At 37.1% G+C, this 26,649-nt stretch overlaps 1 protein-coding gene across 1 annotated transcript in view; it reads left to right on the forward strand.

The window, feature by feature from the left end:
- Positions 1-2,084: 2,084 nt before the first annotated feature.
- The window catches only part of pi4kab (phosphatidylinositol 4-kinase, catalytic, alpha b), a 133,679-nt gene continuing 109,114 nt past the window's right edge, over positions 2,085-26,649 (forward strand). The window contains exons 1-5 of the mRNA XM_056463221.1: positions 2,085-2,354; positions 17,858-17,974; positions 20,740-20,833; positions 21,265-21,353; positions 21,430-21,502. Of these exons, the coding sequence (XP_056319196.1) occupies positions 2,271-2,354; positions 17,858-17,974; positions 20,740-20,833; positions 21,265-21,353; positions 21,430-21,502 (457 nt within the window). The 5' untranslated portion in view covers positions 2,085-2,270. The remainder of the gene's footprint in view (positions 2,355-17,857; positions 17,975-20,739; positions 20,834-21,264; positions 21,354-21,429; positions 21,503-26,649) is intronic.

A 26,649-nucleotide genomic window follows, 5' to 3' on the forward strand; every position in this document is an offset into this window, starting at 1 on the left:
TCACGGTGACGTCACACATAGGCTCCTCCTTTGTCGCTACGCCACTGATCTATAATTCATGTGTTCAAGGTTCTAAATGATGATGTATATAGTTATTCTTCATATAGATCAGTGGTCTAGCCCACATTTTCACTTTTCTTTGTTTTTTATTGACGCAAAATACACTTTTCGATATAAAACTGAAGATTAATCAGAATTGTTTCAGAATAACAATAAATGGCTAAGTATGTTTTTAATCATAACAACAGCAAATACAGCAAATATTAACTATTAGTATAATATAATTATTTGTAGTTAATATTTTTTAAATAATTAGTTACTATATATATATATTAACTTATTATTATTAATATTTATATGCATTCTAAATTTAAATATTAATGTATTATTATTATTGCTATTGCTGTAAGTAATATATATATATATAACAATATATTACTTCTATTAATATTAACTGTTGTAAATACGATCATGACTGTGTTTATATTTTATAAATATGTATTATTAATATTATTATTAGTATCATTATTATACTAATAATATAATTATATATAATTAGTATATATTTTTCCATATTTATTTTGTGTTGTCACTTGTCACTTTATGTACACTGGAAGCTTCTGTAGCCAAAACAAATTCCTTGTGTGTGTGAAGCGCACTTGGCAATAAAACTGATTCTGATTCTGAAATATTAATATTATTAATACATATTCATAAAACATATACATAATATTTATATTATATAATGTTATATAATGTTTATCATGACAAATTATATAATTATTATTTCTACTACTACTACTACTACTAATAATAAAAATAATAATTATTATTATTAACTATTTAATTAGCATTATTGTAATAAAAAACTGAATTTATTGTATTAAATTTACTTATGAAAAAATATTTACATTTATTTAAAATAATTATATATATATATATATATATATATATATATATATATATATATATATATATATATATATATATATATATATATATGTATATGTATATGTACATGTACATGTATATGTATATATATATGTATATGTATATATATATGTATATATATATATATATGTATATGTATATATATGTATATGTATATATATATATATATATATGTATATGTATATATATATATATATATATATATATATATATATATATATATATATATATATATGTATATGTATATATATGTATATGTATATATATATATGTATATGTATATATATGTATATGTATATATATATATGTATATGTATATATATATATGTATATGTATATATATATATGTATATGTATATATATATATGTATATATATGTATATATATATATATATATATATATATATATATATATATATATATATATATATATATATATATATATATATATATATATATATATAATAAAAATCCTTAATTATAATACAAAAACAATTATGCTTATTAAATATATTATTATAATTATTATAATTATACTAATTAGCAGTAGTAATTAATGTAATCTTATTTTATTGCATTATTTATAAATAAATAAATAAATATTAATTAAGAAACTATGTTTTACTGCCTGTGTTGGCGTGGGTTTCCTCCAGGTGCTCCGGTTTCCCCCACAAGTCCAAAGACGTGGTATAGGTCAATTGGGTAAGCTAAAATTGTCCATAGTGTGTGTGTGTGTGTGTGTGTGTGTGAATGATGGTGTATGGATGTTTCCCAGTGATGGGTTGCAGCTGGAAGGGCATCTGCTGCGTAAAACATATGCTGGATAAGTTGTCGGTTCATTCCGCTGTGCCAACCCCAGATTAATGAGTCGAAAAGAAAATGAATGAATGGATGAATGTTTTACTATACTAAACACTATAAATAAAAATAAATAATAATAATAAATCTTATATTATTATTATTATTATTATTATTATTATTATTATTATTATTATTATTATTTTTATTATTATTATTATTATTATTATACCTTCCCATGTCTTTTTAAATTAGCTTAAATCAAATTAATATTTAATAATCCCCCATCATCAGTGTAAATATCCATCAGTGTCATGAGCCAATAAGAGAAATACACACTGATGATGCTTTAATGCAGACCCGCCTCGCTCGCGCGCCCTTATTCATTGGCTGTTATTTGTGCCTTCACACTTTCCGTATTGCGCTCGGCATTCGGCTTTTCTTTCTTTCTTTCTCGCTCCACGGGAGTCTGCTGGAATTACTGTGTGTGTGAGAAAGTGTGTGTTTCTCCGTGGATCATCATGGCCACGCGTGATTTCTATTTCAACACAGTGCTTTCACTGGCGCGTTCACTGGCAGCACACCGACCAGCGCCCGTCGAGAAGGTACACACACACACACACACACACACACACACACTAACACAGACACGCATACTCTGTTAACGCGCTGCATTGTTATGAATTTGCGTGTGTTTTGGTGAAGCGCGCACGCGACAGGTGTCACTGACTGTAAGTTTGTTGCGCAGTAATGCAACAGCTGTATCATTCTGCGCACACTTTCAATTTAGACATATGTGCTCGCCTTGTGTATCCATTCATACTGTGCTCATCAGAAATACAGTGCTCAGCATAACTGAGTACACCCCGTTTTGAAAATTAATATTTTTCTCCATTTCTCAGTGAATTTAGGCAATGTATTTTGGTGCTTTTAAACAAAACAGATTTATTAATCAGATATATTTATTCCCACTGTCATCTATTTCAAACACCCCGACCTCGTGTCAAACGCAGGGGCGATAGAGCCTTTGCAGTTGATTGAGGTAAAGTTGATTTTATATTTACACATTCAGACATTGTCCTTAACAAAATAGCTTCAAAAAAGTATTATTTGCAAACTCCAAATAGGGAAATCATATTAGCAGCCAATGACTATCACTGTACAACACTGTTCACAGTCAAATAAACAGTGTTAATGTTGTTTTCAAGTCATACTTGCATGCTAATTTCGATCGAATATTCAAAGTAACATGGTAAACAATATAGAGACTTCTAAATGAACGAATGTGCGAATATAAAACCAACTTTACCTCTATTTGCAGTTGTGGGTCCGAAACTATGGACTAAGTTACCATTAAAAATCAGAATAGCAGGCACTCTCTCTAGTTTTAAATCGATGTTAAAGCCTCTTTTGGAGTACATTTAATATTAATGGCGGTTCCAGGCGTTACTAAATTGATTCTCTCTTGGAAAAGTCTACTGTTGTTTTTATTGTTTTATATTGCTGTTTATATCTGCTATACTGCTACTGTACAGCACCTTGATGGACCAAATGTTTTAATTAAGTGTGCTCTAAAAGTAAACTTTGATTTGATTTTATCTTTATTAAAATAATATTTGTCACTTAACATCTTTAGAAATGGAAAGATAATAAAATTCAAGCAAAATATTGCAATAAAAATACAACCTACAAAATTTCAGTACAATTTTTTATGCGTTTTTGCTTCTTGATTTTTCCTCTTGTAAATTTCTATTTAATATTTTTCTATAACATAAACATTAGGCTGTGCTAGTTTTTGGACCATTATTGTAAGTTATTTTGTTGGATTAGCTCCAGATTTGGCTTCAGTACTAACTAATCTTATGTATATGCACAAATATAGTACTGTAGAGCTTCCTATAAATATATGAATATGTGAGGCGTGTACTCATATAAGCTGAGCTCTGTAGATTAACTAGGGTTGCACTGACATTTCCATGTTTTGTTTTTCTGTGATATATAGAATATATGTATAGAATATTTTATATATATATATATATATATATATATATATATATATATATATATATACAGCGAGTTTCAGCGCTCGCCTGCTGCTTTTGATAGCACTCGTTTCATGGGGACACAAAAATCACATTCATCCATGTTTGGGTTTGTCCATATGGATTGATACAACACAGCATTTCTTTAGAGCGTTTACATTTTTCAGAGTGTTTATTTGGGTCAAATATTGACAAACCCAATTTTTTTATTAGAATTTATTTTAAGATTTGACCCAGCATTGGGTTAAAAGAACACAGCTTTTTTCGAGTGACTTTTATTTCAGTATTTTCCATTTTTTGACTGTTTTAAAAAAATGATAATATATGTATGATAATATACCGCAGCGCGGTCATGTTTATTGGTGAAACTGAACAAATGCACACAATTGAGTTTGTTTAGGCTTTTTACCTGTCAGTTCATTAAAAAAATTGTTGGGTTGTTTTAATGCAGTGTTGGGTCAAAGATGGACAAAACCATGGTTTCGTTTTTTTGGTTTTAGTTATATATAAATGTTGTACATGCACACACGGGGACTTTTAATTTGTTATTTTTATTTACAACAACAAAAAATGTACAGAACAAATAAAACAGGATGCAGTCTCCACTAACTATACTTCATTTTTAAACAATAAGGGAATTATGAATTAAATATAAGTAGCCTATATAACAAACTCATGAGAGAAATAAGGGGAAACGAGAGGGTAATATAACATAAAAACGAACAGGCCTATTAAAAACAAAACAATAAGCACAAATTCTAGGAGTTTAAACATCACTCGGCTAATACTTCTTGTTTGAATATGCCAAAAATGGGTTTACATTTATAGATATAAAACTTTCTTATTTATACTAGTGTAAAACCCAAAACAAGGTGTTTTGATTAAGGCAAGTTTATTTCTATAGTACATTTCAAACACAGTGGCAATTCAAAGTGCTTTACATAAACAGGAATAAAAGAAACATAATAATAATAAAAATGGTCAAAAAAATAAAATAAAATAAATAAGCATAAAAACAGATAAAATGTGTTATAAAGGAATGAAAAAGAAGAGAAAGACATAATAGTGTGATCTGTCGGACGTAGCACAGTGCTCATTCAGTAAAGGCACAGCTAAACAGATGTGTTTTCAGTCTTGATGTGAATGTTGGAGCACATCTGATCATTTCTGGAAGCTGATTCCAGCAGTAGGGGGCGCTGTTAGTAGCTGAAGGCAGATTCACCCTGCTTTGACTGAACTCTTGGAGTTTCTAGTTTATATGATCCTAAAGATCTGAGTGATCTGAGGTTTGTATTCAGTGAGCATATCTGTAATGTATTGAGCTACTAGGCCATTTAGTGATTTATAGACCAGTAATAATACTTTAAAATCTATTCTGAATGTAACTGGGAGCCAGTGTAAAGACCTGAGGACAGGTGTGATGTGCTCTGATTTCCTGGTTCTGGTCAGAATTCTGGCCGCAGCGTTCTGGATGAGCTGTAACTGTCTGACTGTCTTTTTGGGAAGGCCAGTGAGGAGGCCATTACAGTAATCCACCCTGCTGCTGATAAAGGCATGAACAAGTTTCTCTAAGTCTTCACTGGAAACAAAGCATCTAATTCCTGCAATGTCTTTGAGATGATAGTATGCTGATTTACTGACTGCTTTGACATGACTATTGAAACTCAGATCTGACTCCAGAGTCACACCAAGATTCTTGACCTTATTTTTTGTTGTTTGACCCTTAGAGCCAAGGTACGCATTCACCTTGAGAACCTCATCTCTGTTCCCAAACGCAATCACTTCAGTTTTCTCTTTGTTTAACTGAACAAAGTTTTGGCACATCCAATTGTTAATTTAAGTCTTCAACAATGATTAAGATTATTTTGTATCATGAAAGTATTTTCAAAAAAGCACTTTAATCCAAAAAGATTGAACAAAAGGACGTTCCCAAAATAAGGGAGCCACACTTCAAGTAGAAATTTCCCAGAAAGAGCAAAGTACATCAGTGTCACTTTAAAAACTTGTGTATAAACAGCCTGACAGGAAATACAATATTTTATAATCATATTAATAATTTAAAGAGCCCATATTATACATGAAATAGGGTCATATTTAGGTTGTAAGGGTCTCCAACAACAGTCTAATATGCATGCAAGGTCATAAAACACTTTGGTCTTATAATCTGCATTTATTTTTACCTGATTATCTCAGCGACTCCCATATGAATCGTTCAGCGATTCATTTGTTCCCAAACCCCTCCTCAGCGCGAAGCTAATCTGCACTGATTGGACCGATGACAGCCTGCTGCGATTGGTCGACAGTGACAGGCTTCAGCACGAGACAGAGTGAAATGCCCAGCTGGTAATCAACTATATAAAAGTAGTCACAGTGCATACACGCTTCATAGTGTAAGGCTTTTTTCACACACACACACACACACAACCCTCCTTAGAAGAACTGGGGAGATCGACGCGAGTCTCTCTCTCTCTCCCTCTCCCTCTCCCTCTCTCTCTCTCACACACACACACAACGCTCCTCAGAAGAACTAGGGAAAGCGACGCGAGTCTCTCTCTCTCTCTCTCTCTCTCTCTCTCTCTCTCTCTCTCTCTCTCTCTCTCTCTCTCTCTCTCTCTCTCTCTCTCTCTCTCTCTCTCTCTCTCTCTCTCTCTCTCTCTTTCTCTCACACACACACACACACACACACACAACGCTCCTCAGAAAAACTAGGGAAAGCGACGCGAGTCTCTCTCTCTCTCTCTCTCACACACACACACACAACGCTCCTCAGAAAAACTAGGGAAAGCGACGCGAGTCTCTCTCTCTCTCTCTCTCTCTCTCACACACACACACACACACACACACACACACACACACACACACAACGCTCCTCAGAAGAACTAGGGAACGTGACACGAGTCTCCTGTCTCCTAGCTTACGATCGATCGCCATAGCAACGACAAACGGCAGTGGAACGCGAGCTCACAAAAGCCTTTAACGTTAAATCCGTAAACAAAGCGGCACGCGTCGCGTTTTTAACGTGGCTTACATGTGATAAGAGAATATAAAGAGTAACCGCGTGTACTGTACCAGGTTAACAACTCCTCTTTGGGTAGAGACTGTCAATATTATCCATCTGAGCACAGCGTGACTTCATTGGACCAGCGGCGTCTGTGTGTGTGTGTCTAGTGTTTTTTCTGTGTTTGTGGGCGGGGCCGCAGGTTTCAAATCTCCCTGGTTTGCGCGCGTAACTACTGGCGAGGCTTGTGTTTCGTAGCTGCGTCATCACGAAACACCTAATGACTCGTTATCAAGACGACTCGTTTGAAGCACTATGAGTCGACTCTTTTATAGATGAATCAATAGTTTTAAACACTGTACACTTACAGATTTAAGCCTTAGCTGGACATTTCACTTCACTTAGAGCTGTGTTACACACTACATGGAAGGGCATTTTCAAAAACCCATAATATGGGCTCTTTAATAAGCATCATGTGTACAAGATAGAGAGGTTATAAAAAGTGAATTGCTTGTTTTGAAATTTGTGAGACAGAATTTGTCCAATAATAAACCGGAAACACACGTGGTTAATGTCGTGCGGTGAATCCAGCCAATCGTGTAATATCGTTGTCGTCATCGCAGCTCCTGCAGTCGCTCTTCAGATGCTGCATTGGCTAAATCAATCATCTGATCTCAGAGCGCGGTCGAGGTACTTTGTTGCCACATGTGACAGTCACGTGGCGTCTGCGCAGCGTCAATCCGGACAACATTTCTATTCAGCATGCACCGCTTTAAGACAGATTGCATGAAGTCGAACGCACCTAATGAGAAGAAGGGGGTGGGACAAGTCAGATAATAGAGAGCATTTGATTGGCTATGATGTGATGAGAAACTGAAGTATGAGTTGATGTGAATAAAACCGTTGGTCCATTTGGGTGGAAGTGACAAACTACAAGCTTTACATGTTCATATCAGTTTCACATCTTCTAAATGTGAAGTTTGTCACTGTTTTGGAGCGCACTAGCTTATAAGGCCCATTTCCACTGAGTGGTACGGTGCGGTACGGTTCGGTTTGGTACGCTTTTATGGCCGTTTCCACTGTCAAAAGGCGTACCGAACCGAACCGTACCATTTTTTCGGCACCCTTTCGAAAGGGTACCAAACACGAGAAAGGGTACCAAAAGGCAGAGCCACACGCGCAGCTGAACGCTATTGGTTTACAGAGATACGTCATTCGCTTGCGCAACAAGCCAGAATGAAAACAAAAAAACCACCATGTTTGAATTACACAGCCGAGAGATTACAGCAGAATTATTTATACATATAATAACGAGCCATGGTCGATCTGGGCTCAAACAAACCTTGTCGTCGACTTGATAAACAGCCACAAAGCCAAGAAGAAGAGCAGATTTACCCTGTGCCCCGTAGTTTTTTACGAGCCAGTCTGAGGCGCGAGCGGTTTCGCTTTCTTGCTAGCGCTCGTGCGTCTAACATTATATCTGAAATAACAAACTTCTTGAGCTGATGATAATAACCTGCGCTTAATTATTGACGTGCTTTTGAAACCCGATCCTGTCAGACACTGACAAACGCGAGAGTGAAGCGTGAAAAAACAAAGGAGAAGCCGGAAAAAAGGAGCACATTATTTATCAGCAAACATGAGCCAAATGCCATGATTAACTAACTTATTATCTTCACCTTTTGGACTAATATGAACTCAGAATGATTGAATTACTGTCTAACAGAGGCTACATGTGCTGCTGAAGATTACAGACACAGATGAGAGGTTTACACTGACTGTAGGCTATATTTTGTGTTGTTTTGAACCTAAATACTGACGAAATGTCTGTTGTGTGTAGTTCTTCTGTAATTGATAACATATCAGAGACTGTAAGGGGCTGTATGTGTTTATATATGTTCATTTATTTAGTTATTTAATATAATTACAGACGTTACAGTAGGCTGTTTCGCACTGTCATTGATCTGCAGTTATAATCAACTCATGTTCATAGAAAAGTTAGTAATAAACATTTCAACACAAGTATTTATGTGTATGAAGCATCTGTTGTGTGAGAAGTGCTTCTCATATGATATGTAAGTGACCCGTACAGCTTTACTGTAGATGTTTCCTCGAGCGAGAATGACGTCGACTGAAACTTTCTGTCATACACCACGCCCACCAAAAGGGTACCCTAGTTAGTGGAAACGCAAGCCTGATAAAGGTGACCCGTACCGACCCACACCGTACCAGTCAGTGGAAACGAGCCATTAGATATCCTAAAAATGAATAATACTGAATCTAACATCTAAATTTTAAACATCTTTATTTTAATTTCATTGCACCTTTAATAACATATCCAAGTAAAAATCTTTCACACTATTAGATTATGGTTAAATTTCACCATCCTGACTCATGGGGTACTGAACTGTGGTTCCTGGCTAATTATAATCCCAACTTGAAATTGCACTTCCTGCGGACCACTCTGGATGCGCACATTGTGATGTCGATGCTGAAACCATGTATCATGCAGTCCTAATTTGCAATATGCAGATCAGATTTGTGTTATTTTGATATATTGTGCAGCTCCATAGATAAACAAACGCAGCAGCTGAGAGTGGTCACATGTGCGGGGGCTTTAACACAGATGCCAGGCTCTCAGCCGTGCCAGTGTGTGCCAGCGGGGCGGATGGCAGTGTTTTCTCCTCCGACTGACTGTATGATGGTGTTTATTGCATCATGTGTAGATCTAGACTTTGACAGCTTCATCACTGCAGGCAAACATCAGCAACACTGCTCTCTAAAGAATGCTGGGTTGCTGTAACCCAGCGCTGGGTCAAATATAGACAAACCCATCCATTGGGTTAAAAAGTAACTTCAATTAAATGAAAAAAATAAGAATGACTCAATAGTTGGGTTAGTCCATAATTGACCCAACACTGGGTAAATTATTTGAATGCATTATTTGAATTTATTCTTAATTAATTGCATTTAAATGACACTTTTTGTAAACTAATAGTTGGGTTTGTCCATATTTGACACAATGTTGGGTTAATACAGCCCAGCATTTTTTCCAGCAACATTTCTACACTTCAAAAAAATGCTGAGTTGTTGTTATATAATCAAATTTGGTCTCACATAACATTGGGTTAATTATTAATACATTTAAATGAGGCTTTTTAACTCATCTGTTGGGTTTGTCCATATCTAACCCAACATTTTTAAAGCATACACAACTACCCAGCAGTGTACACTCTAAAAAAATGCAGAGTTGTTGTATCTCAAATTCTGGGTCAATTACAAACACACATATGATTGGGTAATTTTTTTAATGAATTTAAATGAAGCTTTTTAACACCGCTGTTGGGTTTGTCCAGGTTTAACCCAGCATGTGTACACAACAACCCAGCAGTGTACGCTCTAAAAAAATGCTAAGTTGTTGTAATTCAAATTCTGGGTCAAATATGGACAAACCCAAACATTGGGTAAAAATGTCATTAAAAAAACCCCAACAGGTTAATCCATAATTGACCAAACCCTGGGTTAAAACAACCCAGAATTTTTTGGAAATAATTTAAAATGTATTTTTCATTCATTCATTTTCCTTCAGCTTAGTCCCTTTATTCATCAGAGGTCACCACAGCGGAATGAACTGCCAACTTATCTAGCATATGTTTTACGCAGCGGATGCTCTTCCAGCTGCAACCCAGTACTGGAAAACACCCATACACACTCATTCACAAACACACACGCACTCATACACTACGGCCCTTTTATTTAATCAATTCACCTATACCACATGTGTTTTACTGTGGGGGAAACCGGAGCACCTGGAGGAAACCCACACCAACACGGGGAGAACATGCAAACTCCACACAGAAATGCCAACTGACCAAGCCAGGGCTCGAACCAGCGACCTTCGTGCTATGAAGTGCTAACCACTGAGCCACATTGTCACCCTGTATTATTTGAAATAATTTAATATTTACATTTATATGACACCTTCTGTAATCCTGTGGTTGGGTTTGTCCACAACACAACGTTGGGTTAATACAGCCCAGCATTTTTTTTTAATGGGGTTAAAATCAGTATGTCAGAAATCATGTTCTTTTCAGATCTCAAAGCATGCGTGAGTCTGTGAACAGGTTGTTCTTGTTCTGCAGATTGAGCTGTTGCTTATTTCCGTCTGAAGGAGGTTATTTATATCTTTATCAGAGATACTGCGGCTGATGAGGATCAGGCTGTGGGCTTTGACTACAATTGAATCTGTTTAGCCTTTTTTCCTCTCAGTTCATTCTAAAATTGTTGGGTTGTTGTAATGCAGTGTTGGGTCAAAGATGGACAAAACCTTGGGTTCATTTTTTTTGTTGAATTTAAATGTTTTATATGCACACACAGGGACTTTTAATTTGAAATATGTCCGCTTAGGCGCTTCGATTGTAAGGTTGGGCGATGTCGACCGATTTGGCATCGTACGATGTCTAATGTGAAACATCGCGATGGACGATGGCATCGTCGTCGTAGGCTGTGGTGAATAAATTATTTATGAATAATTAATTAATTCATAACAAATGAATTATTTGTAGCCTACAGTTTTAACTACCTGACCCGCATGGTCTTTGTTTTACCCATAACCTAATCTAAGAAATTCTAAGACGAGCCAAAAACCTGGGAGAACTTTCGGGTAGCTATGAAGCAGAATTCTCTAATAAGAAGAACTTGGCGTCGCCAAAGAGCTCAGAATGACTAAGAGGCGACACTCAATACGATTATTTCACGCGGCCGCCATTTTAAAGAACCAAAGCGAGGCTGTTGTGGGAAGAAACCCGGAAGTATAGGACCAGCACTGTAAACATTGCAGTAACATGCTGTGGACTACAAACCTCCAGCTGTCGCCGAGATTTTAAAATGCAGAAATGGTGTAAACATCACTTTAATATCAGTCAGTAAGTTTAATTTAAACAATTAAAAGCAATTTGGCATTAAACAACATCACAATCTCTGTAAGAGTAATATGCTCTAGTGTCCTCCTAGGCTTCAGTTCACCAGTTAAACACCGTGGGGACGCTTCCCTGCTTCAGCCTATGTAACCCGGTGAGCAATAAAACACTGCAGTCCTCTGTAGCACACCCTCATGTTGTCTGTAATAGTGTTGTCCCGCTACTGAAGTTTCAAAACCGTCTATTTCCCGCTAACATTGAAGCGCCAATGAGCGTGGATGACTCGACTGATCTTCACGGCTGCTTCGCACTCCAGTCTCCGTGTATCTGTGTTTGCACTCAGTTTACCACTCTTCACCCAGTGCAAACACAAATACACGGAGACTGGAGCGCGAAGCAGCCGTGAAGATCAGTCGAGTCATCAAGCACATCGCTCGGCTCGTCTGTGTTTGTGCTCTGTAAACAGCAGAGGGTGAACTGATGACCTTCTCGGCCAATCACAATCATTTCTGTTGAGCTTGTGAACACAATGGCCAATCAGCGCTGTTTTAAGAAAGCCAACAGTGCCTTAAATGTTAGCGGGAAATTGGTGGTTTTTCTTTCAATTCAGTATCGTGACAAGTCTAATACAGTGAAAGAATCAGTTCATTAACTCGAGTTTGATAAATGGCATCTAAAACGTGTGTTTGGGAAAGAAAACGTTAGCTAACTAGTGCCATTTCCCTTAACTTAGCTGAAAATTAGCTCTGATATCCCTTTTTATTTTCACCATTCATTCAGAACGAATGGTGTCGCTGTGGCATCATCGAAAGAACTCTGAACTGATACAGCAGACACTGATACAGCAGACATTGTTTACGTTTGTGCCCCCTCTATGTATCAAAGCATGCAAATGAAGTGTTGTTGTCTGCAGGGTAACGCCCTTTCCCCAGCTCCAATCTCATAAGCATACAAGTACCCATTCATGATACATTTAAGCATGAAAACAAAGTTTGCAAATGATGTACCGGGGCCAGTTAACCTACTTGAAAAGGGTTACTTTACCAGTTGTTAGACAACCCTACTGAAAAAAACAGCTTAAACCAGTCTAGGCTGGTTGGCTGGTTTTAGCTGGTTGACCAGCCTGGTTTTAGAGGGGTTTTGGCCATTTCCAGGCTGGTTTCCAGCCATTTCCAGCCTGGTCTTAGCTGGTCAGGCCGGAAAATGACCAGCTAAAACCAGCTTGACCAGCCAAAATCAACTATGTCCAGCTTAAACCAGGCTGGTTTTAGCTGGATTTTGCTGGTCATTTTCCAGCTTGACCAGCTAAGACCAGGCTGGAAATGGCTGGAAACCAGCCTGGAAATGGCCAAAACCCCTCTAAAACCAGGCTGGTCAACCAGCTAAAACCAGCCAACCAGCCTAGGCTGGTTTAAGCTGGATTTTTCAGCAGAGAATATACACAACTGTGCTTTGAAACTGACAATTTGCATTACTTTGGAGACATGAGACCGTTTTACATTCTCAATATATTTTACAATGAAAACGGACCGGCCCACCGGGAATTCTCCCGGTCCTCCCGATTAGCCAATCCGGGCCTGCATCTAACCCATCTAAACACGCATGACAACAAAGTCAATGGAAAAGCGGTTGTTTCTTGCGCCACCTGGTGGCTATTGTGTAAAGCACAGAAATGTTTTTTTTTCTGAAAAGGAGGCTTATACAACCGCAGTAAATCGCGGGACTGCGATTGACAAATTGCAGTATTGCGCGTGCAGAAACGCGCATTCTCAGTAGCCATATCTGTATATATTTAAAGAAATTTGTAGTCTTTCATTACACACAAATGACCACCTGTCAATCATTTTTCTGCTGGACTAGGATGAATAGGCAGAGAGGTCTGTGTTGTTATAATGGCGTCGACAAACCTGATTGGTAATAAAAGTGCACAACCAACAGAAATCAACCAACAGTATCTGAAGTTTACACTAAAATTACTAAGTACAAGCGTGAAAGCGAAAGATGGAAGCAGTGTACTGACCCGCCTGACTCCCTCAGACAAGCGCGTGTGTGTGTGTGTGTGTGTGTGGTCACATGATGAGCATTTTCATCAGTATTGTGTGGACAAGAAGAAACGCTAAGGTGAATCGCCAATGTGGACCTGGATCGTTTTCGTTCTAAAACGCCATTTTAAAACTAAGATGTATTAGTGTAAACTGGGCCTAAAGCCGCCTTTCCACTGCACACTTGTGGCTGTCGCACAGAATTTTCAATTTTGTTGTGCCCCCGCTGCTGAAAAATCCAGCTTAAACCAGCCTAGGCTGGTTGGCTGGTTTTAGCCGGTTGACCAGGCTGGTTTTAGAGGGGTTTTGGCCACTTCCAGGCTGGTTTCCAGCCATTTCCAGCCTGGTCTTTGCTGGTCAGGCTGGAAAATGACCAGCTAAATCCAGCTAAAGCCAGCTTGACCAGCCTAGTTTTAGCTGGACATAGCTGGTTTTGGCTGGGCTCCCAGCCTGTCTAGGGTGGTCAAGCTGGTCTTAGCTGGTCATCTCCCAGCCTGACCAGCTAAGACCAGGCTTGAAATGGCTGGAAACCAGCCTGGAAATGGCCAAAACCCCTCTAAAACCAGCCTGGTCAACCAGCTGAAACCAGCCAACCAGCCTAGGCTGGTTTAATCTGTTTTTGTCTGTAGGGCCATGGGAGAGAAGCTGTTCTCGTAGTGTCTGAAATGTACTAAAAGAGTACAAAAGCAAGAGCCTTTATTCTCTATGCGTTCACCATGGTTGAATGAATACTAGATTTTACAGTTTACAGAAGTTTTGGAGGGAATGTGGAGACAACATAAAAAATAATATTATTTATTACTTATTTATGAACAGAAATGTTCTTTTTAATAAAGACTTTTTTCTGATTAAATGAATAAACAAAAAAAAAAACTAGTATTTCTCATCTCGCGCGCACAGACCTGCTTGGACAACACTGAAATACATCACATGTGGTCGGCCGGTCGAATACGGTCTAGTCGCAGGAGTTCAAATATTTCAACGGATCCGCAGCTCTAATCGCATCCGAATTTTCCGCGAACGGAGATGATCGGAACTCCCGGACTGCTTTCCATTGGCACTTCCGGTCTGTCGCTTGTCGTGTGCAGTGGAAAGGAGACTTAAGTGTGTATTATTCGCTAGTGGATTTGCGACGGGGGTGGAGGATCGTGATGCCGGCTCAGCATCGTGATGTCTATCGGCCATCGGCAGTGGATGATTGCATCATCTATCGACCCAACCCTATTCCGGTGTGCTGTCATGTCATTATAAACGTGACATGTTTAAGATCTAGTTGAATTAAATCACTAATTTTCACTGCCTGATTGAGATACGATATAAAGTATGTCAAGAAGCAGCACTGCATCAGATTACATTGTTCTGCACCGTGACTTTAAAATAAGGAAACAAAACCATTATCACAGTATTTTCAGTGTAGTTTCAGCGCTTGCCTGCTGCTTCTGATGGCGCTTGTTTCAAGGGGACTTGTTATGCAAACATTAGGGCTGCTGGATTATGGGAAAAATTATTATCACGATTATTTTGGTCATAATTGTAATCACGATTATTCAAAACGGTTACAGTTGAAGTCAAAATTATTAGCCCTCCTGTGATTTAAAAAAAATAAAATAAAATAAATATTATAAATATTTCCTAAATGATGTTTAACAGAACAATTTTTCATATTTTTTCTTCTGGAGAAAGTCTTATTTGTTTTATTTTGGCTAGAATAAAAGCAGGTTTAAATATTTTGAAACGTATTTTAAGGTCAATATTATTAGCCCCCTTAAGCAATATAGTTTTTCGATTGTCTGCAGAAGAAACTACTGTTATACAATGTCTTGCCTAATTACCCTAATAGCAAATAGAAAATAAATCAGTTATTAGAAATGAGTTATTAAATCTATTATGATTAGAAATGTGTTGAAAAAAAACAGAAATTGGGGAAAAGGTCGCTAATAATTCAGGAGGGCTAATAATTCTGACCTCAGCTGTATATATACAGTTATTTTCCTCCCTGTAAATAAAGAAAGGGAAATAAATACAATAGAATAAAAATACGAAACGCACTGTGCTTTAAGCATCATCACTGCAAGAAAAAAACTTTAATAATAGCTCCAGCAGTCCTTCAGTCAAGAGCAGTGAGGGATTTTCTCCTTTGGTTGTTTGATTACTGATAAAATCAGTCAGCAGCAGGAATATTGCGCGCTGTCACTTTAAGAGCAGTACGGTTCTTATTATTGGTTTCTCTTTCACATGTCTTTTGGTTCTCAACTCGTTTGTTTATTACACAAATGAGGGTTAATATGAATAATCACCGCGTTTTAACACCTATTACACCATTAAAGCGCTCACATTAAGATGACTTTAGATGTGTGTGCTCTGCTCGTCTCTGAGACTGAGCGCACACACACACACAACAGCATGCGGTCTCATTCGCACTTTTAAAAACATGAATGATTTGAATGGACATCAGTGAATGATGCGCATCCCGTGCTGCAAACGTTACTTTACAGCACATGCTTTTAGTAATGTTCATGTGGAACTAGGGGTGGGCGATATGACCTAAAATTAATATCCCGGTGTTTTTCATCTTTTGAACGGTGACGGTATAATATCATGGTATTACTTTCAATAGCAAAATAATATACATCTCAAGGAAGAACGGACAAAAGAAAGTCTCACTTCTATCACTCTTTAAAAGTTTTGGTTTGGGTCATTGTAAATGCTCAGTCTCGTTATGAGCTGATCTTCATTTCTCTGTGTTGGTGGAATAAAGCAGGCGAGTCAGCCGCACCAATTTATGAGCAGACAGAGCAAGATTCTCGCGATGACCACCGGCGCAATTCCGCTCTTTGTTATGAGCTGTAGTTTCAGCGTAAACTTAGTAAAGGTGAGTTTCTTTGGCGATGATGTGTACAGTGTTAGATTTTATATTTAGCGGACATTTGCGCTGAACACGCGGTGAATGCAACGCATCGAAATTCAGGCACCTTCTCCGAAAACACTCGATTGATCTCAGCTGGCGGATCAACATTTACCTCATGTCATGATCGCTGTCATCTGCGCCATTATTATTATTATTATAACTTTAGGTGAGGTTTGCAAACCTGTGCACTTTTCACTCTTCAGCCGTTTGTATTTCCTGCAGTAACAAAAGCTCCGTTATCTGACAGCGGGAAGCGTTGAGTGACTGACAGCTAATATGAACCAATACAGCAGCAGGGTAGAGCGATTCAGCAAGTTTTTAGAGAAAATCAAATCAGATTGCACTACAACCATTATATTCAGACACACAAATGCTCCCAAATATATTATGAGGGCACATAGATTACATTTCGGGCGCTCATGCGACCAAAATGGTTGCAATTTCGAGCCCTGTAGTATAAGGACATGTATTCAGACCACAACTGAACGTTTGAAGAAAATTGAATGCCTTATTATTTAGAATTAGCTATTATTGATGTAAATGCAGCCGTTCAGGGCGCATAATTGATTTATTATGGTATTGACGGTATTAGAAAATCCATGTCGTGGCACAATGTCACACCGGTGATGACTATGACACCGGTGTACCGCCCACCCCAATGTGGAACTGAGCTTCGCAGAGCAACAAATGTGTACAACTGGAAAGGCGGCGGCGGTATATGATGCAGCAGTCGTTTATAGTGGTTAGAAGCCAAAAACGAAATCGAATTTTTGATTAACTGCACATTCATAAGAGGTTTAAACACGGTTGTGTGTCAGCAGTGTGTGAATATATCCAGCATCTAATAGTAAACATGAATTAATAGTATTTTTTATAATCAGACTTGATCAAAACAGTCTGCAGAAACACTTTGATTGACATTCTCCCTTGATATGATGTCATCAGAGGGGGGAAAGCCCCGCCCACTAGTTCTCATCTCTCCCTCATTAGCATAAACATCAGCCCTGAGTGAGAAGCAGCCGTCTGTCCATCAGCTGTCAGAGTGTTTGAGCTGCTGAAGATAATGTCAGCATAGACTAAGATGGTTATAGATGTGGAAGCACAAATGAACAGCGACAGGAGTCTACGTAGACTGAGGTGTGTGTGTGTGTGTGTGTGTGTGTGTGTGTGTGTGTGTGTGTGTTTTCTCATCTCCACAGGTGCAGAAGCTGCTGTGTATGTGTCCCTGTGACAGCCGCGGTGTGTTTGTTCTGGACGTGCGGCGCAGAGATGCGGTCATCGCTCTGGCTGTGTTTCTGGTCGAGTCTGATTTACAGGTGAGTGTTGTTTACTGATGGAGCTCTGTGTGTGTGTGTTTGTTCATGTCTTTGAGAGTGTTTGTTTGTTTGTTCATTCATGTCTGTGTGTGTGTGTGTGTGTGTGTGTGTGTGTGTTTGTTTGTTTGCATGTTTATGTGTGTGTGTGTGTGTGTCTGTGTTTTTGTTTTTTTCTCTATGATTTTGTGTGTGTGTGTATTTGTATGTGTGTCTTTGCTATAATTTAAGGACAGAATCATCTTTGGATATTAGCTAAATATTACAGAATCTCTCATTGAGGTCATCCTCTAATATGTGTGTGTGTGCGTGTGTGTGTGTGTGTGTTTCTGCTGTTGAGCTCTTTATGAGGGAAACTGCTAAACCAGATAATGTGTTCACAGCTGGATAGAGCTGCGACTGGTTAAGCTACTTTAAACCATAGACTGTAAAATATATGGACGGAGCATCCGTGACGTCACCCATAGGTTTCTGAACACTGCAAAAGAAGCCACAAGTAGGCGCGGCCAACCGTCGCCATTTTGTTCGCGCGTCATCGCACCCACGGCGGGATACCAAACAAGGGCAAAGAGGCGGAGAGTGAGCGGAGCTACAGACACCCGCTGGCATTTAGCTTGGAGCTGGCAGACAGACTTTACTTTGGAAGAAACGCTTGATACTCTATTACCTGCGACTCGTTTGTGTTCTGACCACATGTGCTTGGCTGTACACTATATCAATAAAGTGTTTAGACTTTCAAAAACACTGTAGTAACACATTGAGCCACTAAACATTGTTCTTATGATGTTTTTCTACAGGAGGAAAACGCAAATTACTTCCAAACACTTCAAATATAGTGTGTGTTAGTAAATACAAGACTATTGATGAACTCCAGCATAACACTGTATGATAACTCTTCAGATGACTGATCTAGAGCCTACAGCTAATCAATCTGTCACATTCTGGAGTGCTTTACGGGTCTAAAGAAAAATATTAATGATAAATGATCTTAAATAAAACAAATACATTTATAGAGATGGTGTACAAGTATATAACTTTACTCACATGGGAAACGAGGCCACATGAATGGTTTGTGAGCACAATTAAATGCACACAGCATCCCATATCATCTGATAATTGTAAGAAATAAGTCCAAAAGGCAGCTGACTGTGTAAAGCCACATAAAACAACACAAAAATACGATGAATATGCTGAGATCAGTGGCTAATCTGCCGGATTCAGCTGAGGTGAAGTGACGGCGACCAGCGAGACCTAGCTGTCACTCAAGTGGCCACGCCCTTAATTATGCAAACTTAATATAAACTAATATAAAGGAAATGGATGAGTTATAATAAAATTCACCCCCTCACAGTTGTCATGGAGGGTAATAATAGCTATATGAACCAAAATCGTTCTTTGTACCAGGCTGTAAACACCTTTTTTTCTGCTGTAAAGTTGGCCATTCTAACAGTGGGCTCAATTGCCACTTGCTCTATTATGGAGCCAGGACTAGCGGAATTTAGATGAATTGCAGTTTCAGTTACTTCCGTATTGGCTTCCCGAGAGAGAGCGGGAGGTTGCCGCTTGCTTTAAACACACACACACAAACACACATTATTATTATTACTATTATTCATTCATTCATTTTTTTTCGGCTTAATCCCTGTATTAATCAGAGGTCGCCACAGTGGAATGAACCGCCAACTTATCCAGCATATGTTATTCAAAGCGGATTCCCTTCCAGGCGCAACCCAACGCTGGGAAACACCCATACACACTCATTGTATTTCAAAGAGCAGATGATACATACTGAACTTTGACATGACCTCAAAACGTCTGGTGGCATCTAGTTATTAAATTGGAAAATAAATATTTAAAAAGCAAATAAAATAGTTTATTTTAAGAAAAATTAAAATGTTTAAAAATGTTTACAAAAAAGCTTATTGTTTAAAAAATAAAGCATTATTTATGCATAATTTAAGAGAAAAAACAGCTGATTTATTATTTGAATCATAATTTTAAGTGAAATTAAGGATAAGAAGAAAAGAATATATTCATTTTTAAATTATTTGAATTCAGCTAATTGTTTAAAAATAAAAAATATTAATTATGCTTAATTATAATTTTACTATTTTTTGAAAAAAATAAATGCAATCTGAAAAAATGCTGTGCATTTATTTATTTATTTATTTATTTGTCTTTAATGTGTAAAAATTTAATTAAAAGTCTCTGATATTTCCACCTTTATAGCAGATGGTTCATATATATATATATATATATATATATATATATATATATATATATATATATATATATATAAAATATTATATTATATTTAATAATTATTATTATATTTATTACTATTATTATTATTATTATGGGGGGACATGGTGGCTCAGTGGTTAGCAATATGACCTCACAGCAAGAAGGTCACTAGTTCGATTCCTGGCTGGCTTAGTTGGCGTTTCTGTGTGGAGTTTGCATGTTCTCCCCATATTGGTGTGGGTTTCCTTCGGGTTCTCTGGTTTCCCCCACAGTCCAAACACATGTGGTATAGGTGAATTGAATAAACTAAATTGGCCACAGTGTATGAGTGTGTTTGGGTGTTTCCCAGTGCTGAGTTGCTACTGGAAGGGCATCCGCTGCGTAAAACATAAGGTATGCTGGATAAGTTGCCGGTTCATTCCACTGTGGCGACCCCTGATGAATAAAGGGACTAAGCCGAAGGAAAATTAAACAATGAATAAATGACTATTATTATTAATATATATATATTTTTTTATTCTCAGCACAAAGAGACCGTGGTAAATTACCTGTTGAGTCTGCTGAAGGGATTACCCAGAGTGCAGTGGGTGGAGGAGAATGCTGGGAGAAAGTGTAAAGGTACCTGCTGCTTCATAAATCGCTCATGCATATTCTCCATTACTGTATATTTGTGAACATGTACTATATTATTTCTTTCAGTAGGACTCATTAAAGGTCCCGTGAAGTGCTTTGAAACATATCCAATAGGTTTTTGTCCTCAAACGTCTCCTGTGTGCGCCACTAGTTTCTCTTCTGTTGTGTTTTGATGTGATTTCTCACTGTTGTACCTGTGATATAACTCAAGTCATTCAGTGTAGGGATATGGAGCTGTAATGAGCTCAAAACCTGCCGGAACTACTTTACCCGTGCATTTATCTGAAAATAACTAGAATGCTCATCGGCCAATCAGAATCAAGCATTCAGTAGCTCTCTACTATAAAGCCTCATGATAAAGCAGTGTATTACTGTGTGTTTCCATGTAAAGTGACTTTATTTTGGTGTGTGATCAGAGTCTCTCCCGATGGCGGAGAACTTCAGCTTCTGTCTCGTGACGCTGCTTTCTGACGTGGCTCAGAAAGACCCAGAGTCTCGCACACAGGTCTGATCTTCAGCATATGTTTACGTTACACTCTTATTTATTTAACTACACACTCATTCAGAGTCTTTCCGTCCAGATTCTGGAAGCCATCATGGATGTAATGCAGTCTCTGCTGGAGATCTGCCAGACGCCTGAGAACCATGATAAAGGTGATAGAGACACACACACACACTTGTAAAGCTGTCTTTATGGAGACCTCCTATATACAGTACATGATTTTTACACTGTGCAGACTGTATGTTTTGTAATGTCTCTATAATATATTGGTAATGCTATGCGTGTAATAACATAGGGAATACGAGGTAAACAAACACAAACACACACACACACGCACACACACACACACACACACAAAAGACACACTTGTAAAGCTATCTTTATATAGACTTCCCATATACATAATGTTTTTTTTTACTGTGCAAACTGTATATTCTGTCAAAATTTACTGGTATTGCTATACTTGTGGGGACATTTGCAAATGGATACACACACAGAGGGCTGGATTCACACTAGACATGTGCTATTATTCAATAATGCAGTATGTAAGGAATAATTGATGATGAGCTATGACATTTGAGCTTGGGTGGGGAGCCAGGCAGCTAAAAAAAAAAAGAAATTGAACAAAAATAAAATAATAAATATAAAAATGAAATGAAAATGCATCACATTGTTTTGACATTAAATCCATACATTTTCTCGTCAGCTTAGTCCTTTTATTAATCCAGGGTCGCCACAGCGAAATGAACTGCCAACTTATACAGCATATGTTTTATGCAGCGGATGCCTTTCCAGCTGCAACCCATCACTGGGAAACACCCATACACACTCATTCACACACATACTCGTACGCTACAGCCAATTTAGCTTATTCAATTCCCCTACAGCGCAAACTCCACACAGAAATGACAACTCTGGCTCGAACCAGAGGCGATTGTGCTACCCACTGCGCCGCCGTGACCCCGACATTAAATTCAATTAACTGTAAATTGAATACCGTATTTTCTGCACTATATGGCGCAACGGATTATTAGACGCAGTCTCAATTACGGGGTCTAGTTCTGTACTTTACCCATACATAAGGCGCACCGTGTTATAAGGCGCACACTAAAACATACAGTCTACAAAAAAAGGTAATGGAAGCAAAACAGTTACCATAGTTTAGTTATGCTGGCTTGAAAAGCCAGCATATTGTTATCTATCAAAACTTCTTCTTCTTCTTCTTCTTCTTCTTCTTCTTCTGAGACTAATTTCTAAGTGTATCTCCTCCGAGGCCTTTCAAGCTACATACTTCAAACTTTCGTCAAACCTTCAAACTGGTCTGACTCGGGTTGCTATATCTTTTCTAACTGACCTGACTTTGGGTTTTCTAAAAAACGACCCAGAAAAATCCCAAAAGTCCCATTGACTTAACATTGGGTCAAACTTTGTGAGCTCATAACTCTGCATCAGACTGTCCTACAGACTTCTAACTGGACTCATTTAACTCAGTCTAGCCAGCAGCCAATAACTGATGACTTTTTAACTTACTAGCCACTCCCTAGCAACCACTTACAGCACCCTAGCAACTGTCCCATAGACTTCCATTGTAAGACTCCCATTGACTTAACATTGGATCAACTTTTGTGAGCTCATAACTCTGCATCAGACTGTCCTACAGACTAGAGTCTGGCCTCATTCAACTCAGTCTAGCCAGCAGCCAATCACTGATTACCTTTAAACTTACTAGCCACTCTCTAGCAACCAATTTCAGCACCCTAGCAACTGTCCCAGAGACTGTGACTAGCTATTCTAACACATGCTAACAGTTTAAACTTCCTACTGACATGCTAATCTTGCTACAAAGGTGCTAGCAACACGATAGTGACATGCTAGTCATGCTAGTAACATGCTAATTCATGCTAACAACATGCTAATTCATGCTAGAAACAAGCTGACTCATGCTAGAATCATGCTAGTAACATACTAATATCATTCTAGTTACATGCTAATATCATGCTAGTTACATGCTAATTCATTCTAGAATCATGCTAGTAACCTGCTAATTCATGCTAGTAACATGCTGGTAACATGCTAATTCATTCTAGAATCATGCTAACAACATGCTAATTCATGCTAGAAACATGCTAGTAACATGCTAATTCATGCTAGTAACATGCTAATTCATGCTAGAATCATGCTAATTCATGCTAGAAACATGCTAATTCATGCTAGAATCATGCTAACAACATGCTAATTCATGCAAGAAACATGCTAGTAACATGCTAATTCATGCTAGAACTACGCTAATAACATGCTAATTCATGCTAGAATCATGCTAACAACATGCTAATTCATGCTAGAATCATGCTAATTCATGTTAGGATCATGCTAGTAACATGCTAATTCATGCTAGAAACAAGCAAGTAACATGCTAAATCATGCTAGGATCATGCTAGTAAAATGCTAATTCATGTTAGAATCATGCTAGTAACATGCTAGTTCATGCTAGAATCATGCTAGTAACATGCTAATTCATGCTAGAATCATGCTAGTAACATGCTAATTCATGCTAGGATCATGCTAATAACATGCTAATTCGTGCTAGAATCATGCTAGTAACATGCTAATTTGTGCTAATTCATGCTAGAATTATGCTAGAAACATGCTAGTTCATGCTAGAATCATGCTAACAACAATGCTAATTCATGCTAGAAACATGCTAATCCATGCTATAATCATGCTAGTTACATGCTAACTCATGCTAGAATCATGCTAGAATAATGCTAGTTACATGCTAATTCATGCTAGACGCATGCTAATTCATGGTAGAATCATGCTAGTTACATGCTAATTCATGTTAGAATCATGATAGTTACTGGCTAATTCATGCAAGAATCATGCTAGTAACATGCTAATTCATGCTAGAAACATGCTAGTAACATGCTAATTAATGCTAGAATCATGCTAATTTATGTTAGCAACTGCCTAGCAACCACTCAGAATACTTTAGCAACCGCCTAGCAACAACCCAGAAACATGCTAACATATATGTACTTATCTATGCCGACTGTTTCAAACTTCATAAAAACTGCTTCAGTTATTTACACTTTAAAACGACTTCAAACTTTTAGACTCGGCTTTTCAAGCCACCATAAAGTTTGTCTTCAAACTTTAATATCTAGTTGAACTTTATTGTACTATTTAACAATACACTCACGTTATTTTTTAATCAGTCTTCTCCCACAAATCCATCAAAGTCCTCATCTTCTGTGTCTGTATTGAACAGCTGGGCAGTTTCGCCATTAAACATGCCGTGTTCTATCTCATTGTCGGAGTCAGTCTCGTTGCCGGGTGGCTGTTCAGCAATGATGCCGGCTTTCGCGAAAGCTCGGACAACAGTTAAAGCAGACACCTAAGCCCAGGCATTCACAATTCATTCACATATGGTGGCGTAACTCACCGGGCGAGTAAAAGTGTGTTCGCCGTCTGTCATCTATTGCTCCCGCGCCGCTCGCAACTTCACTTTGAACGCCCTGTTTACACCAATATTCAGCCGTTGGAGTTCTTTTGTTAGTCCTCCCGGAATGACCGCAAGCTCCGTGTTCATTTGCTTCACTTGGTTTTTCACAGTAGCGGTGTGATGGGCGTGCATAGATCACAGATCAATAGGGTCACACCAGGGGCGTTGCTAGACATAAAGCTCTACAGGGGCACGTACCCCCTTCCCTCGCCCATCCCCCCCTATTATATATATATATATATATATATATATATATATATATATATATATATATATATATATATATATATATATATATATATATATATATATATATATATATATATATATATATATACATATATACATATATATACATATATACATATATATACATATATACATATATATATATATATATATATATATATATATATATATATATATATATATATACATATATATATATATATATATACATATATATATATATATATATATATATATATATATATATATATATATATATATATATATATATATATACATACACTATATATATATATATATGTAAATACACTATATATATATATATATGTAAATACACTATATATATATATATATATGTAAATACACTATATATATATATGTAAATACACTATATATATATATATATACACTATATATATATATATATATATATATATATATATATATAAATACACTATCTATATAAATACACTAAATTTATATATATATATATATAAATACACTATATATATATATATATATATATATATATATATATATATATATATATATATATATATATATATACACTATATATATATAAATACACTATATATATAAATACACTATCTATCTATATATATATATATATATATATATATATATATATATATATATGTATATATGTGTGTGTATATATATATATATATATATATATATATATATATATATATATATATATGTATGTATATATATATATATATATATATGTATGTATGTATGTATATTATATTTACTATAAATAAAAGGATTCTTATTATTATACAATTATTCTTCAAAATAATATTAATTGTAACTGGAAAACAATGTTAAGACAACTGGAGTGATGCTAAGATCATTTAAGAAATTACTTTTGCATAAATATTAATTTAATTTGAATGAAATTCTATAGACAATTCAATAAAATACAAAAACAGATGTGTTATAGAATTATCTGCCGTCTTAAACTTGACACATGGCAGAGAATTAGGTTTAAGTCTTACCTCCCTGACTCGTCATCCCTCCTTTTTGCTTCATACAAAAAATCTATGAGGAGGCTTGCTTAGTAAGATCACCATCATATTGTTTAAACTTTAGTTTTGTCCACTTGCAAAACAAAAAAGGCTTTTATGCCGGTTTTACAGCGCATGAGCGGTGCGTAACAAGCAGGTAGCCTGCTTTTTTGGCGCGCATGTTTACTACCGGGACTCTCAGAAGAAGAGCTGCGCGTGCGAGGGGCGCGCGTGCGAGAGGCGCGCGTGTTCTCTGCGCACATGCGGGGAGATGCGTCAGTTTGCTTTTTGATTACATTGCTTTTACCAGCGTTGGTTCGGTTGCACATAGTGAATAACGTCTTTATTTCGGGATTACCACTCTTAATAAATACACTTGCATATGAAGTAAATCATATCTCAATGCATTTTCTGGGGCACTGGAGATTTTTACTGGGGCACGTGCCCCAGTGAATTGGGTCTAGCGACGCCCCTGGGTCACACAACAACTTTTTTACAGATTTTGGAACTCAGTGCA

The sequence above is a fragment of the Danio aesculapii genome, chromosome 8 (assembly GCF_903798145.1).
Source record: "Danio aesculapii chromosome 8, fDanAes4.1, whole genome shotgun sequence".
NCBI classification, from domain to species: domain Eukaryota; kingdom Metazoa; phylum Chordata; class Actinopteri; order Cypriniformes; family Danionidae; genus Danio; species Danio aesculapii.